At 38.6% G+C, this 15,509-nt stretch overlaps 1 protein-coding gene across 1 annotated transcript in view; it reads right to left on the bottom strand.

Moving 5' to 3' along the window:
- Positions 1-15,509, bottom strand: part of LOC139135983 (E3 ubiquitin-protein ligase RAD18-like) — a 30,493-nt gene that overhangs the window by 7,237 nt on the left and 7,747 nt on the right. Inside the window, exons 4-11 of the mRNA XM_070703793.1 lie at positions 9,548-9,942; positions 5,746-5,845; positions 4,880-4,988; positions 4,407-4,479; positions 3,845-3,918; positions 3,579-3,639; positions 2,076-2,705; positions 1,473-1,532 (exon numbers count right to left, since the gene is read on the bottom strand). Of these exons, the coding sequence (XP_070559894.1) occupies positions 1,473-1,532; positions 2,076-2,705; positions 3,579-3,639; positions 3,845-3,918; positions 4,407-4,479; positions 4,880-4,988; positions 5,746-5,845; positions 9,548-9,942 (1,502 nt within the window). The remainder of the gene's footprint in view (positions 1-1,472; positions 1,533-2,075; positions 2,706-3,578; positions 3,640-3,844; positions 3,919-4,406; positions 4,480-4,879; positions 4,989-5,745; positions 5,846-9,547; positions 9,943-15,509) is intronic.

Below are 15,509 nucleotides of genomic sequence, written 5' to 3'. Positions count from 1 at the left end.
CTTCTTACGTTCATTAAATGTACTTTTCTTTCTAGAAACTACTGCGCAGTTTTCGTTAAAACTACATGCAACCGTAGCGAACAATGGAAAGAATATTTTCAAAATCATTATTCTCCCCCACATTCAAAATTCAATGCTAAATAAGGACTTTTGTCAAAATTTCAGTTACTTTGACCTGACGGCAGTATGTTGACAGTATCACTGACGCGGTGTCAGACGACAATTTGCGACCGCGAACTCAATAGCTTCTACCAAAAAAACTATCGAAAACGGGACAACAGTGTCACCTGACTTAATATGAGGTCGCATGACCTGTAAAACGCTATCGATACGGAGTGAAGTGAGTGTAACTAACAGCATGTCACTAAATGTCCGAAAACTGAGGTCGTCCGAAAACTGTCACACTGAGTGTACTACCAGTAGCATTTATTGTGTGATACCTCCTCCCATTATCAGTGGAGATTGTCATACATAAATGTGAAAAACAATGCACAAACACCCTACCAACCATCCCATATGCCTGTGGGCTGGTGGTTGCAAAACTGAAAATCTGAGTACTGTTGGTTTTAATATAAATCTGGTTCTGTGGTTTTATTGACCATAATTCCCATGAGATGCATGTTTTGGTAAATTTATGGTCATCATTATATCTTGTTATTTTCTTAGGTATTTGCTTTGTATTCTATCCATAAAAGAAATTGCCTTTCATTTGTGACAGAAAATTGGTGAGTAAATTTAGCAGAATTTCTGACCATTTTCGAAAAATGGTCATGTTACAAAGAAAACAGACAATACAGTACCCAGTAGGGAAACTCTCAGTGCAATGTCTTCCACATCGATGTATTGTTTCAATGAGTATTCTCATGCACGCTGTGCATACACCTCCCTTGGTCAATGGATTTTGTATAATATACATGCATACACCGTGGCAGTAGATTAAGAGGGGCACTAGATTATAAACCTTGATCAAATATTGCAATGCAGCACAAGTATACCGGTGTGTTCAACCCTTTGAGCGTGTGTGTAATTTTCTCCCGCCTAAATTTTAGTTCAAAATTTTACCAATTTTTATGAATTTTTCTGTAATTTTTTTGATAATTTTGGACCAAATAGACATCACATTTCATTGGCTACAGTTTTTTCTCAAAATTTTGACAAAATTCTGAGAAAAACTGACAGGAGTTTATTTTATGTAGCGGACAAAAATAGACTTTGGTGCTCAAAGGGTTAATAGTATTTGTTAACACTTCTGTAGATACATACATTTACACAAACTAAGTCTATTTTAAAAGCAAAATTGTGAAAATTATGTAAAATGTTGCAGCTAAGGTGGATTGTCATCTTAGATCCTAAACCACACAAATTCACTGGCCTGTCAGATAGACCACAGAAAGTGAGTATCATGTGTTTAATGATTTGTAGTTAGGCCTGGAATAATGATCATTTGTGGACTGATACAATTTGATACATACCAAATATGCTGGGTGATGGAGTGCTTTCTTTAGAATCTTCTGAACTGTCAATGACAGGGCCTGTAAGGGTAGGCGGTAAATCCTCAATAAGTGTACAAAATAATCAGCCTATGACACTTGTATGAAAGCCCCAAAATTTCCAACATAACATATAATTTTCTTGTACGACATAAACAGATACAGCAATGTTCTTGGCATAACGTTGCAAATTCATGGCAACTTTCAGAAAATGAATGTATACTGTATGTGATAGTATGAAGCCTGCAAGCTAATATTCAAACAAATGCAAAATATTAATACACTGCTGGTATTGGGAGCTACAATCCAAAAAAAAAGGAATACTTGAGAAAAAGAATGTATTCGAAATGATAACACTTGCCGTCTCAACCATACTATGGTCAGACCACATCAAAAGGAGGCAAGTAGTTTAAAAGGAAAAATCAAAAGTGTTACATAAAATGATGTCAACTCATAAAAGTCTTTATCTGATTAATTGTACCGATATACAACTGGTCACAAAAGCAAAGAGAGTTGATTCAGTACTTGAAATATGTGCCTTGGGTAATCAAAATAAAAAGAGCACATGAATGAAATACCCAGTACCTGCTGGTTCTGTCTGTTGTTCTTGAATTTCACTGTTGTCTTTGTTACTTGGTAATTCAAGTTTTTCTTTAAAAACCTTCTTCCTCCTTTTCCCTCTTGCTGGGGTTTTTCCCTTTGATTTGGAACTTGAACTGGAGCCAGCAACGGGAAATGCATTTGTTGAGAAGTCTGAGTCACTGTCTGTGAAATTCATTACATTTTCACCAAGATTATGAAAAGGTTTCTTCCCGAGAGGAAGTGTCAGCTCTCCCTTCTCCGTACTTGATGGCGTTGAGTGGGTTGTCTTTTCATCGATGCCTGAGTCAACAGGTTTGATTTGTGCTACTTGGTCTGTTTCCATAGCAACAGTGGATTCAACACAAGCAGAGTCTACATGTGACACCACTGAAGGACCAGTTTTGTTTTCAGATTCAGATGCAGTCTCTTGGTGTTTTTCTGGCAGCTCTGATGCTAATTCCATCTGTGTGGCACCTGAAGGCTCTGCCTGCAATGTATCAGACTTACTTGCAGCTGGAGTGGTCGAGGATTCACATTCTTTGATGGCAGTCTCTGTCTTCTGTGATTTTGCTTTGTTTCTTCTCATTTTGATACCTTCAATCAGCTGCTGAAACTGTGTACTGTGTTCCTTTGCTGGGAGAGAAAATATTGAATCACAACACTGTCATCCATTTTTGTTAAACCAAATTTCTACATGGTGAAATTTTCACCCTTATCTTGCAAAGTCAGACGTCAGAATTAGGTCAAGTTTGTTAAAACCAGCAAGGCATAACATGACTTTACCCTTTCCTTAGGGTAAAGTGTGTCAATAAAGTATAGTAATTAACATGTCCAATACGAGACATTTCTACAAAGACTTTTGATATCGGAAAGCATTTGAAAACATAGTTTAAACATGATTTTTACTGACTTTAACATGCTGTAATATACAGAACCAAACCAAGTAAGTGAAAAGATCTGTAGGTTTCAGCTCAATACCATTTTTTATTGAATTGGCAGATAAGGAATTCACACACCTAAAAGGACACCACTCATTGTTATTCAGACTTAACTCATGCACATTGTGCCTCTGTGGCTGAGAAACTACAATGATAGCAAAGAACTGACGTCGCAATTTATTGTTTTCATTATGGAAAAATCCACATTATACAATGTAGTGTATGTATTTAGGGTTTTAGTGGATCTCTGAATAGTATGGCTTGACGACAAGTCAGTGATATGAAAGCCAAAATTTTCTTTTGCCTTCGGCGAAATATTTAATATTTCTTTCTATGGCAGCTACATGTAGTACTGTGCCTTTTGGTGTTGCACTGCATATCAGTGTTTGTCAATATTCTAATCAACATATATACATTACTGTGATAACCACAAAGGTTTGTTCAATTCATTTAGAATTAGGAAATTTTCACATACTAATGTTTATTTTTTGCAGTTGCAAGATTTGCAATTTTTTAGTGTATGGCAGAAATTGTATGCAATGTCAAAATTAGATCAACTAGTACTTACCATATTCTTGTTTTTTCTTTTCAATTATTTCTTCTGACTCGCCTTTTCCAAATACCAGTTTCTTAAAATGAAAAAGAAGCGAAGAATTCAGGGTAATCTCTAGTCCGAGACTTCACATCACCATTACAAAATTAACTGCCATAATTTTCTCTAAACATGGATGTATTGAGTTTTAAAGTATCGAGATTATTTTCACTTTTTATGCTTTGAATGGGAGTCAAGTAGCCAAGTAAAATGAAATGAATTGATAAAGAATACAGACTTACAGATTGCTTACTGGTACTTGCCAGTTGTGTCCTTGTTTTCTCTGCATTTTCAACCTCCTTTACAATGGCTGCCACTGTAAAATATGCAAGGTAAACATAACAGGTGTTTATATGAGAAAGACCAGGAGACATTCATCCCTTAACAAAAATATCCCCTAATGAAACCTATGGGACAACCATGGGTCTAAAACTACCATAGGATTGCCATAGGATCGTTATACGGTACAGTAGGGCACACAACACTATATTCAAAATTACCACATAAACCCAGCAAAATTGTCCAACAGGAATCCAGAGGAATTCAAAATTGAATATTTTTATAACAGACGAGAGATAACGCTAGCATAATTTCCTCTATAATCAGCAGAAAAGGCTATCATGATAATAACTTTCAAAATTTACAGTCTAAAGGCAAGGATAATTTCAAAGAACAGCTTGACAAATTTACATATATTTCTGCAGCCTTCATCTATTTCAGTCATGCATATGACAGATACAATCATGGTGAAAGCATTACTAAATTATATACGAGGAATCTTCCCTTCAGTGATGCACTATTTACCTGATTTAGGATTTTCAGAATCACACTGCGAATTGTACAGTAGTGTGTATTCCTGTAATCTCTTCACAAGTGCCTGCAATGGGTTCAAATACAATATTGTGAATGCCATTGTAAAATGACAGTCCTTACAGAATCAGTGAAAAATGAAATTACAGCATTCAACTCCATTGTATCATAATTAAATCCTAGTAAAGGTACACATAGATAGTTGTATGTGAAAGAAAATTGGAAGAAGATGACAGGCTGCTGACAGCCATATTGGAACATATTAATAGACAAATTCATGTGCACATGACAGTGATGGAAGTTCTTGTACAGAGTAATTATTTGAGACCAGATACCATTCTGTGAAAAAGACGACATGAAATAATCCAGGCAAAGCAGCTGTAATGTCTAAAGTTAACTGTAAGCATTTTCAAGAAAGCTAAAAGCAAACTTTTACAAAACACATTCCTTTTGAAAATAATTCCTACCTGTCTATTTCCCAGAACTGATAAGTTGTATTCTTTAAGCTTCTTCCTGAGATCTTTATCGGACATGAGGGTGTGCACCAGTTTTGGCAGTGGCTTTCTCTTGCCAGAACTGAAAGTGTAGTACACGAAGTTACAAAAACACTGTGTCACAGATCTCCACTAGAGCATTAGAGGACTGAAAAACATGTATGTGAGGAAAAATGGAATTCAATGATACAATGAAGATACACATGTATCAAAGCTATACACTTTTTCCAAGTAAAATAAATATAGAAACTTCTCTTTTATTCGTAAAACACCTTTTTGATGGAACTGAATTTCTAGCACATACTTGTAGCCATCAGTTGTTGAATTGGAAGTAGTGACTCAACACAATACAAGTGCCGGAAAATCGTTTCTTGGTATATTATACTGACAAAAGTACACTAAAATGGCATGTGTAAGTTTGACAGGCATCAATTAGTTATACTGCTAAAAATGCATATATAAGTTTAGTTGTACTGCTCTGCTTCCTAAAATGCACAAAACAAGACATTAAGAAATGAATCAGTCTTGCATGTAACAGCAAATCAATAGGATCAGACTGGTCAAGTATGGTATGGGAGTGAAAACCTGCAGGATTCCTTTTCAAGTGTTTCCACTACAGTGACAGTACAGTGCTTGCTCTCCTGTTCAATAAAGAAAGATTCACTACACAGCTGTCTGTCCGACAGTTGGCATCAGTAGTTTCCAACTTTTTGACCAAATATCATACTAATTTTTCCACCCCATCGATCATCATGTTATTAACCCTGTAACTGTAATAGTGACTTTGTGATCAGCATCCATGCTGCATGTATTCAACTTCAAGTGAAATCACTACATACCTTCTGAGAGATTCTTTCTTTTCACTGCCGGCCAAGCACATATCCAGATGTGTGTTTATGTTTTGTTGCGGCACACTCACACCACAAACAGGACAATCAGCTGTGGGTTCAACAAAACAATGTCAAGCTGTCAGACATGAATAATCAATATTACTCCAAATAGGAGGGCAACCACTTAGATCCAACATAATCTTTTAGATGAAAATTCACTAGTTAAATGTCAGTGCTTGTAAAGTTTGCTCTTTCACCTTTGCAAGGGAGAATAATCTATCTAATACTGTTTTGGTCAAAATGACATATTGTACTACATCATAGAAGTGTATATGTAACAACACAAACATGATATACTGTGTGGTCATGTACAGAGTTACTGATTTAAACAATAACCCCTGCCGCAGGAGGGTATACACGAGATTTTGGTACAATGCGCGACATATAGCACGAGCCGATAGGCGAGTGCTATATGGAGCAAATTGTACCAAAATCGAGTGTATACCCGACTGCAAAGGGGGTTATTGCTATTATATTATATCAATGTGTGTTTCTTTGTTGTCTTGTTTGGGTATTTTCGTCACTTTAAGCCCCAAATGCAGAAAACGGACGTCTGAGAGATCGAATGTCGGAAAGTCTGCGCCCGAGACCGAGCATTTTTATAAGTTGGGATTACGTACAGGCACACAGTATCCTACGATAAATACGCATTACGTTCATATCGACATTGCATTTTATTCGCATGCAACACGAACACTATACTTGTCAAAAAATACCTGCTGCAGTCACACAGAAAATGGGTCAAGAGTTCAAATCAAAAGAAAAATGTAACAATTTTTTTCGTAAATTTACATAAGAACAATAGTTCTGGCTTTTTTGGCATACTAAAAATAGATTTGTCTCATTCTGTACCGCATACACGTATATGCGGTATTCGTCGACTGTCGCGACATTCAGAGGTGGCACAGTGATGAGTGAAGTTACAGGATCTATTTTTGATGGATAATTTGGACGTTAAAGGGCTGGTGAAAAGTAAAAATGAATTTTTTATTGCTTGTATATTTTGATAAATAAAATGGTCAGAAAAAGATTTGCATTGGAATTTTTCAAAACTGCGCTCCCAGTTCCGAATAAAGGCCCTAGCGACGCCCTTGGCAACAAAGATACAAATCTTCGGTACACTTCGGCAAATGTCGGGTATGACGTAATTTACAGCACATTGACCGCCGGCGATATATTCACGTCAGTTCTTTTGTGTGCATTCTCGAAATCCATTGTAAAAAGCTGTGACAGCGCCCATGGCCCCACGGTCCCTCCACGCGTTGTGTCGCTGCGCATTGTTCTCAGTCAGTATCAAAATTGTTTCAATGGCCAAAGGATGAAGATCTGGCCAGAAAATGGACCAAATTTGTGAAAGCAAAGCGGGTTAATTTTACTCCTGTACTCCTGTAGCCAAGCGCTGGCTCTGCATGGCAGCCGGGGCTTTGTGTTACCGGCGTTATACGGGGAGGCCGTAATAACAGGTATTTTATACAAAGCCACAGACTTATTCTACCTGCAACTTAAAACTAATAGTGATTTATAGCTCATTCTTTGCTATTTTTCATAGTATTTGGTAGCCGGTATCAGACAGTTCGTGTTTGTGTCGACTACATAGACGATCTGCCGTTTAATACACCCTGTCATGCAGAGCTAGCCAAGCGCGTACATGTACTTCGCTACACACACTTCACTGACGATTGTTTTCACGGAATACGATCATGAATCTTCCAGAAGACAAGCCGTAATTTATAAGATTATCAATAAAACTAGTGATTGGCTAGACTATTTTGGTGGTGTAGTTCTACCCCACGAGTTCTACCTAACCGAAGATGTCGAACGACTCAGACGACTGCAGTGCTTGCTTTCCAAGCATTTCTATGTGGCCTAACCATGTGTTGCGCAATCGATCGTCTGATGTACGTAGGGGTGATTAAATATTATACCGTTCACACTTGACGGTGTATTCATTGTAGAAGTTAGAACAACAACAGACCTAAGCTTACATTGCCAAAGAAATAATTCTGTGAAAAATATCAGAAATTTACAATTGAATTTAAAAACGTGTGCGGTACAACGATTAATTGAAAAAACGTATGTGCCGTTGGCTTGTGTAGCTCAGCACGGCGTGACCTTTGACAGTCGCGATCAACATTTACAGATCGATGGGAATAATATAAAGTGAGATACCGAGTCATGATTATGGAGAACACAATTTTCCACGTCTTATATGGGCTCTGAATCTCACGTCAAAACTATGTCAAAGATTAGAAGTTTTCAGGCGTAGGCCTACATGATTCGAAAACACCGCAGCTCGCGCACTGTCTTGCAACAGATCATACAATGATACACAGATACATGATACACAACTTTCCACAGGTTTCTAGCTATCTCGGCACTTGTAGGTTTTAGCCCAAATTGTTTCGGCCGGTAATGTTCACAACCCCGGTTTGTTCGGCGATGACAGCCTAGCCTTTTCGGCCTATATCAGCGGCGCAGCCCATATCGTTTTGTCAGGACTGACATGGAAGACAGTACGATAATACCACGGCACGGCGGTACCAGAAGAGTTCTACCTCCATGGATAATACGGACAGTGCGAGTGAGCGTTTTGTCAGTAGGACTAACATAACAGTGGAGCCAGCGAGCGTTTTGTCAGTATGACTGACACAATTTGATAGAGACCTACAGCTGCCATGTACAGCCCAAAATCTAGCTGTTGTTCGTCCTCTAACACTGTCTTGGTCGCGCTACTCGACAGAAGTCGCCATCGTGTTCCATACATGTACAGATAGGCTGCGCTTAAAGTGACGTCACACTTCCGGGTTTGATTTTTTCGCGTGAAAATGTGACTGAGCTTCGGAAAACGCATTTTTTCGCCGGAAAATGCGCACTTAAACCATTTTTCCGCCGTAAATTGTTTGCTTGTGCCTTTCCATGTATTATTTAACGAGTGTAAATCACATTTTCAGCGATTTCATTTTCACTCTTCACCAGCCCTTTAACTGTAGCAGAAAACAAGCTGTTTTGAAATAATCTAGACTTGCGATGACTGCAACTGTGATGAACAGTTGTGCAGAGTGTGTTGCCCGATGCAGGGAGAGCTGGACGCTGATACTGCTCCCTGCATTTGATGTCAACTTTCGTCGCAGTCGCCAGGAGTCATCCCATTGTTATTTTGAACTTCTTGGTCTACATTGTTAGGACACCCCGGTCTGTTACAGCCCAAACTTTTGGTAAAGAATATCTTACATACCGTTACTGTGAGGAAGTGTCAATTTATTTGTGTATGAACGAATACTATCTTCATTTTAAAGAGCGGTAGGATATATCACGTCTCGACTCCCGCAATATCAAGCAAAGTTCACGGTGCGCTATGTCACACTAATATTTGTGTGCATCACACCCCAAATGTGTTGCTTCAGAGATGTCTTTCATCATGTATCCCAACTTATTTACACCGAGAGGTGAGTTACAGACCCACACTTTATCTGTGTATCAAAATTCGGTCTTCGGTCTTTGAAACAAAGTGGACTGTTTCGCTTTTTCTCGAGGGTCTATGGTTTAGATAGGTACGATCAAATGCACCGACCGGGCAATTTTCGAAAATGCTGGTTTAGGGGCCCGTTTTACCTCCGCTATCAGTGCTAAAACAGTATTTTAGCATCGGTGGAATGAGCTCTCGTCAAATCAGAATGGAGCATGGTAGCATGATATAATATAATTAAATTTTTTGTGTAATCTGAAGTATTTTATCAGTAACATAATTTACCTTTGAGAATATTCCTTTGTGCTGCAGCAACACTGAGATTAGAAGATGTCATTTCTTGCATGGTGATATCACTTCCAGCATCAGCAACTCCAGGTCTGACACTTTCCGGCGACTTTTGCAAGAAGTCCTGTAAGGAAGGATTTTTCTGCAATTTCTTAGCATTTGTAGGACTCTTCACCTTCTTGAAGGAATTTCCAATGGAAACTGTGTTGTTACAACATATTACATCAGTGTCTTTGACTTCTGTTTGTCCAGTTTCCTCCCTGACAGCAGTACTGGTTGATGGAATAGGTTCTCCAGCTTGTGTTACCGATGGTTCAGCCCTTGTATTGGTAGTCTCCTCTTCGATTTTAGAACTCTCTGAATTAGCCACAACTGATTTCAGTAATTTTTTTCTGTAACACAAAGTGGGCTAGCATGAGCTTACACATGTACTCTGCTTTTACATACCAACGGCATGAAAGTGCAGTGTGAAGTCTGGTGTTTCTACAATTTATGATAGACGTAAATTGTACCTAAATTCAACTCATGGATGGAATTCTACGCAAAAACAAAGACAGCACTAAAGGGTTAGTAACTAAAACTTTTGATAGTTGATAATTTTGATAATTTCTTCTTATTATTCTCAAAGCATGTTGAGATACACAGTATTCAGCTTGTCAACTCAGCCTGTACATGTGTAGACTGCATTGCTATTGTTGACAAGTGAATTCTGGTCTGGACTAAATTCAAATACCATAAACAATAACAGAGCATTTTACACATATAAACTCTATAGTATGTGGAGAAAACTAATGTTTCAACATGCTTTTGGGAGTAGAACAAGAACGTGCAATTGTTATACAAAATGAAACAAATATAATAATTAATGATCAAAAGTTAGAGTTACTAGCCTTTTTACTCCATTAAGATTCAAATTGTTATGAGATACATGTACATGTACATGTACCCAAAATCATGAATACTCCATAATAAAGGCAAAAGTTCTTCACATAATGGTTACACAGCCACTATTTCACTCTGACAAGTTCAAAAGCTGCAAATAGAAATCCTTTTCTCATGGTCACAATTATAATACCTGGTATAGCTATTGCACTCTCATAAAGTTTTGAAGCTGACTGTAACATCAAACAATTAAAAAACTTTATCAACCATTATATTTATGATTATTATCAAACATTATATTTATTATTGATCCAGCATTATGTTTAATAAGTAATAATAAAAATAGCGCCAATGGCACTTATCACAACTGGCACATTGTGAAACTACTCATAATTAATGAGGTACAATATGTGGCGTCATGCGGTGTCCCATCATACCATATATGAAGGGTGTAGCACTTGTGGTTACTGAGTTATGGACAAATATGTATATTTCAGGTCAAATGTCACTGAGGTCATGTGACATTTTGTCAAAAAAATTGAATTGCTAAGTCATCCCTATATACCAAAAATCAGACCTAGCTCTATTGGCTCGCTCAAAATTAGATATGCACATAATTAATGAGGTACAATATGTGGCGTCATAAGGTGTCCCATCATACCATATATGAAGGGTGTAGCACTTGTGGTTACTGAGTTATGGACAAATATGTATATTTGAGGTCAAAGGTCACCGAGGTCACGGGAGATTTTGTCAAAATATTTTATATATCTGCGTGAACGGAGGACATGACCCAATCTATAAGGCCCTGGACTTCATCCATGGGGACAAAAACTGTGTCACTGAATCCTTTTTGCAATATGAATATGATGACAAACTAATTTTTATTTTACTTGGCCTTATACATGGGATTCTATAGACAGCTGACTTATACATGGTAGTCTATGGTGGTGTAAACTAAAAAGTCCTCTAACATGGCCAAATCGACGTGCATCTGTATGGGGTAGGGTACTATCCTTGTGCAAAGTTTGAAAGAAATTGACCAGGGCATGTCTGAGATATCTGCGTGAACAGACGGACGGATGCACACACGGACGCAGGCACGCACACACGGACATGACCAAACCTATAAGTCCCCCCCGGACGGTGTCCGTGGAGACTAATTAGACAGACCACGAAGTCAATGAGCAACATACGGCTGAAAGACTATTTTTCACATTGCGATTTTAAGCCCATTTTTATGAGAAAAGGGACATGTATATGTATATGGAGAAAACAGCAGAAGACATATTTGTAAATTGTTTGTTAAGTGACAATCATATATGCATCTCTTGAAATTTTGTGGTTATAAGGTATAACAGTAGTGTAAGAATAATGAGGTTAGAATAAGTTAGTAAAGCTAAGTTGACAGTAATTAAGATTACAAAATTTATACACTAAGCTGAGGAAATCTGAATGAAATAAATGTCATGGTCATCTTTTGTCTAATACCTTGTGTAAGTTCATGAACTTTACATAAATCTTGCTATAGATTTGTTGCTAATGGGCAATAACAGTGTTTCAGATCATTTGAGAGCAATCCATCCATGACAGGTTTAAATTGTAATATACTTCTATTTAAAGGAGAGAAACTTCTCAAATAATTTTTTTCCCTGTAATTTCCTGTGAGAACACATGGACATGCGTAGGACTCTATGCTGGTGCTACCTTGCAACTTGTCATGGCATTGTCTAACCTGTTCACCCCAATTTCCTGTAGACAGGTCCACACTCACCATTGATAACAATGGGTTTGGGCCATACCATGGTAGTGAAAGACTGTAACATGTGAGGTCATGGATACTTAATCTCAGGAATGTCAAAGTCTGTATATTGACTCAAGGATGTTTACATAACAAATGCTTAGGGTCATTGTCTAAACTTCTCAAATAATTTTTTTCCCTGTAATTTCCTGTGAGAACACATGGACATGCGTAGGACTCTATGCTGGTGCTACCTTGCAACTTGTCATGGCATTGTCTAACCTGTTCACCCCAATTTCCTGTAGACAGGTCCACACTCACCATTGATAACAATGGGTTTGGGCCATACCATGGTAGTGAAAGACTGTAACATGTGAGGTCATGGATACTTAATCTCAGGAATGTCAAAGTCTGTATATTGACTCAAGGATGTTTACATAACAAATGCTTAGGGTCATTTCAAAAGTGAGAATCTAAACTATGAAATATGTTTTTTTTTATTGCTTTTGATACCCAAAAGAGCATAGAAATCTCTTATACTTTGAATCAGCCATCCTGCATATTTCTAACATTCATCAAAACCTCATTTCTGTTCCACAACTCATAAAACAGTCCACAATGCAGGATTGGTGTACATTCCAAAACTACATATATGAAAGACCCCTAAAATCAATTAGTTAAAAAGGGGGGTTAGAAATTTCCCAAAACTATATAACCTCCGCTCCGTTTGGCTCAATTTTTCGGAATTGGAACCTTGGAACCAGTCTATGTATCGGTACCAAATATCAACGCAGTCTGTTCAGCAGTTTTTGACTTTTTGTCGTTTACGGAAATGGACGACATCAAACACCGGTTGAAACCACCTCTATATCACAACTTCCAGTTGTGATAATAAGTATGATTTGTATAGCGCCTGGTATCCACTATAATAAAGTGCTCACTGGCGCTGAACAATGAGTAGAAATCACATATAAGCTTTCTGGAAAAATAGTGTTTTGAGTCTGGATTTGAAAATGGTGATACTGGGAGCAGTACGGATAGTGATTGGTAGCTGGTTCCATAGGATTGCAGCGGCGTAACTGAAGGAGCGATCTCCATAGGATTTGAGTCTAGTTCTTGGTACTTTAAGTGTGAGGCTGTGACTTGAGCGCAGTGATCTGGGAGGACAGTTAATATTGATGAGTTCAGCAAGATATTGGGGGGCAAGTCCATGGAGCGATTTGTATACAAGAAGTAATATTTTGTACTGTATTCTGTATTTTACTGGAAGCCAATGGAGGTGCATCAGGATAGGGGTGATGTGATTTCGTTTCCTTGTCTGTGTGATGAGTCTAGCAGCCGAGTTCTGTGCTCTTTGCAGATGGCAAATGTACGCTTGTGGCAGACCAAACAAGAGTGCATTGGAATAGTCAAGTTGTGAGGAGATGGTGGAGTGGACAAGTTTTTTTTGCAGGCATCTTGTGATAAGTACTTCCTAATAAAGCTGATGCGACGTAGATGTGTGTAGATATTCCTGCAAGTTCGAAGAATACCGGTATGTTGCTTAAAATCGTGTGTTGAGTCAAATGTAAATCCAATATTGCGAGCTGTGGTGGATGGTTGAATTGTACTTGAACCAACTTGAATATTGTTAATGGTGGAGGGAGAGCGGTCAAATCGTGAACGAATGTGAAGTACTTCGGTTTTTCCATCATTAAGTTGTAACTTGTTTAGTGTCATCCAGTTTTTGATATCAACTAGGCAATCCTCAATGGTTGTAACTGCAGATGAAGTGTTTAGTCTAGAGAAAGTTTGGTAGACTTGATTGTCGTCGGCATATTGGTGGAATTTGAGATCATGATGGCGAATAATTTGACCAAGAGGACCTATGTAGAGTGAGAATAGCTGAGGACCGACTACTGAGCCTTGTGGTACACCGAACTTTAAAAGACGTGGTGATGATGAATGACCGTTGATTGTGACTGATTGGAACCTGTGTGACAGATAGGATGAGAACCAGTCTAGGACTGTACCTTGCAAACCGAGATCAGACAGACGAGAGAGGAGAATACTATGATCAATTGTGTCAAATGCTGCAGATAGATCCAATAGAACAAGGATGACGTCATGTCCTTTATCAAGTGATAGTGTTATGTCGTTGTGAACTTTGATAAGTGCAGTCTCGGTGCTATGGAATTGGCAATACGCAGACTGAAGAGGTTCTAACAGCGAGTTGTTGTTAACATAATTTGACAATCTATTTGAAACGATTTTCTCGGTCATTTTTGAGAGAAAGGGCAGGTTAGAGATTGGTCTGTAGTTTTTGAGGACTTCTGGATCCAACGATGACTTCTTTTGCACGGGAGACACAACAGCGGATTTGAAAGCATCAGGGACAGAGCCAGTTTGAAGTGAGAGGTTGATGATGTTACTAATGGTTGGTATCAGTGGGTCGATGACTTTTTTGAGGAGGTGAGTTGGAATCGGATCAAGACTCAGGGTTCTCCCCAGCCCATTTTAGCGTAGCGGTCCCGCTCCGCTTTCGCTTCTCCCCGCTACGCTTTGATTCTCCCCGCTACGCTTTAAAATATTCCCGCCATCCTTTAGTTCACACGCTTTGCGTAGCTACCAGCTGTTGCATGCATTGTCTACACATTAGCGCTCACTGAAACTTTCAGCCTGGTGAAAGAGTGGAAGGTGTGAAGTATGGTATGCGTCCGATAAGTTGTCCGGAAGTGTTGAGAGGAACGTTAAAACAATAGAAGAATCGGCTGGGTTGTTCACAAATTTTCATTCTACTACGACTATTACGAATACGACCAACAAAGACCTTTAGTCAGTATGCATCGCGGACAAGTATTGACAGAGTTATAGGCGGTGTACCCTAGCAGGGCCTTTGATCACATTCCCATGCTTTGATCAACGAAATGAACCGCAAAAGAAACAAGAGAAGCAGTTGACTGGTGAGGTTGATTGTGATTTTACAACGATAATCTTTTTTTTTGTCCGAGTACGATCACGATCGCGATCGAGTTCACATTGCATAAATTTCAAAATGGCGGCAGCCATCTTGGCCGTCGTGTTTATAACGTGTTGACATTGATCCTGGCGATGGCGTCGCGTGTGGTTCCACTCTGACACGTTCTCTGAAAGATTTTACACCTGATTTTCGAGTGATTCTAGTCGTACTTAGTTCATGTCTTGTGATTATCTTGGTGGTATTTTTTAAATCAAGAATCGAACGACGATGTTCAGTGGCACTGGCAGTGGTAGTTACGGGGGGGGGGGGGGGGGGGGATGGTTGAAATCGATCCCCGTGATGAAAAATTATTCGCGGTGTTTGTCGTTCAAAAATGA

This window comes from Ptychodera flava, chromosome 6 (assembly GCF_041260155.1).
Source record: "Ptychodera flava strain L36383 chromosome 6, AS_Pfla_20210202, whole genome shotgun sequence".
Lineage (NCBI taxonomy): Eukaryota > Metazoa > Hemichordata > Enteropneusta > Ptychoderidae > Ptychodera > Ptychodera flava.
The sequence above is the reverse complement of the archived record's forward strand: the minus strand, read 5'-3'. Positions and strand labels throughout refer to the sequence as shown.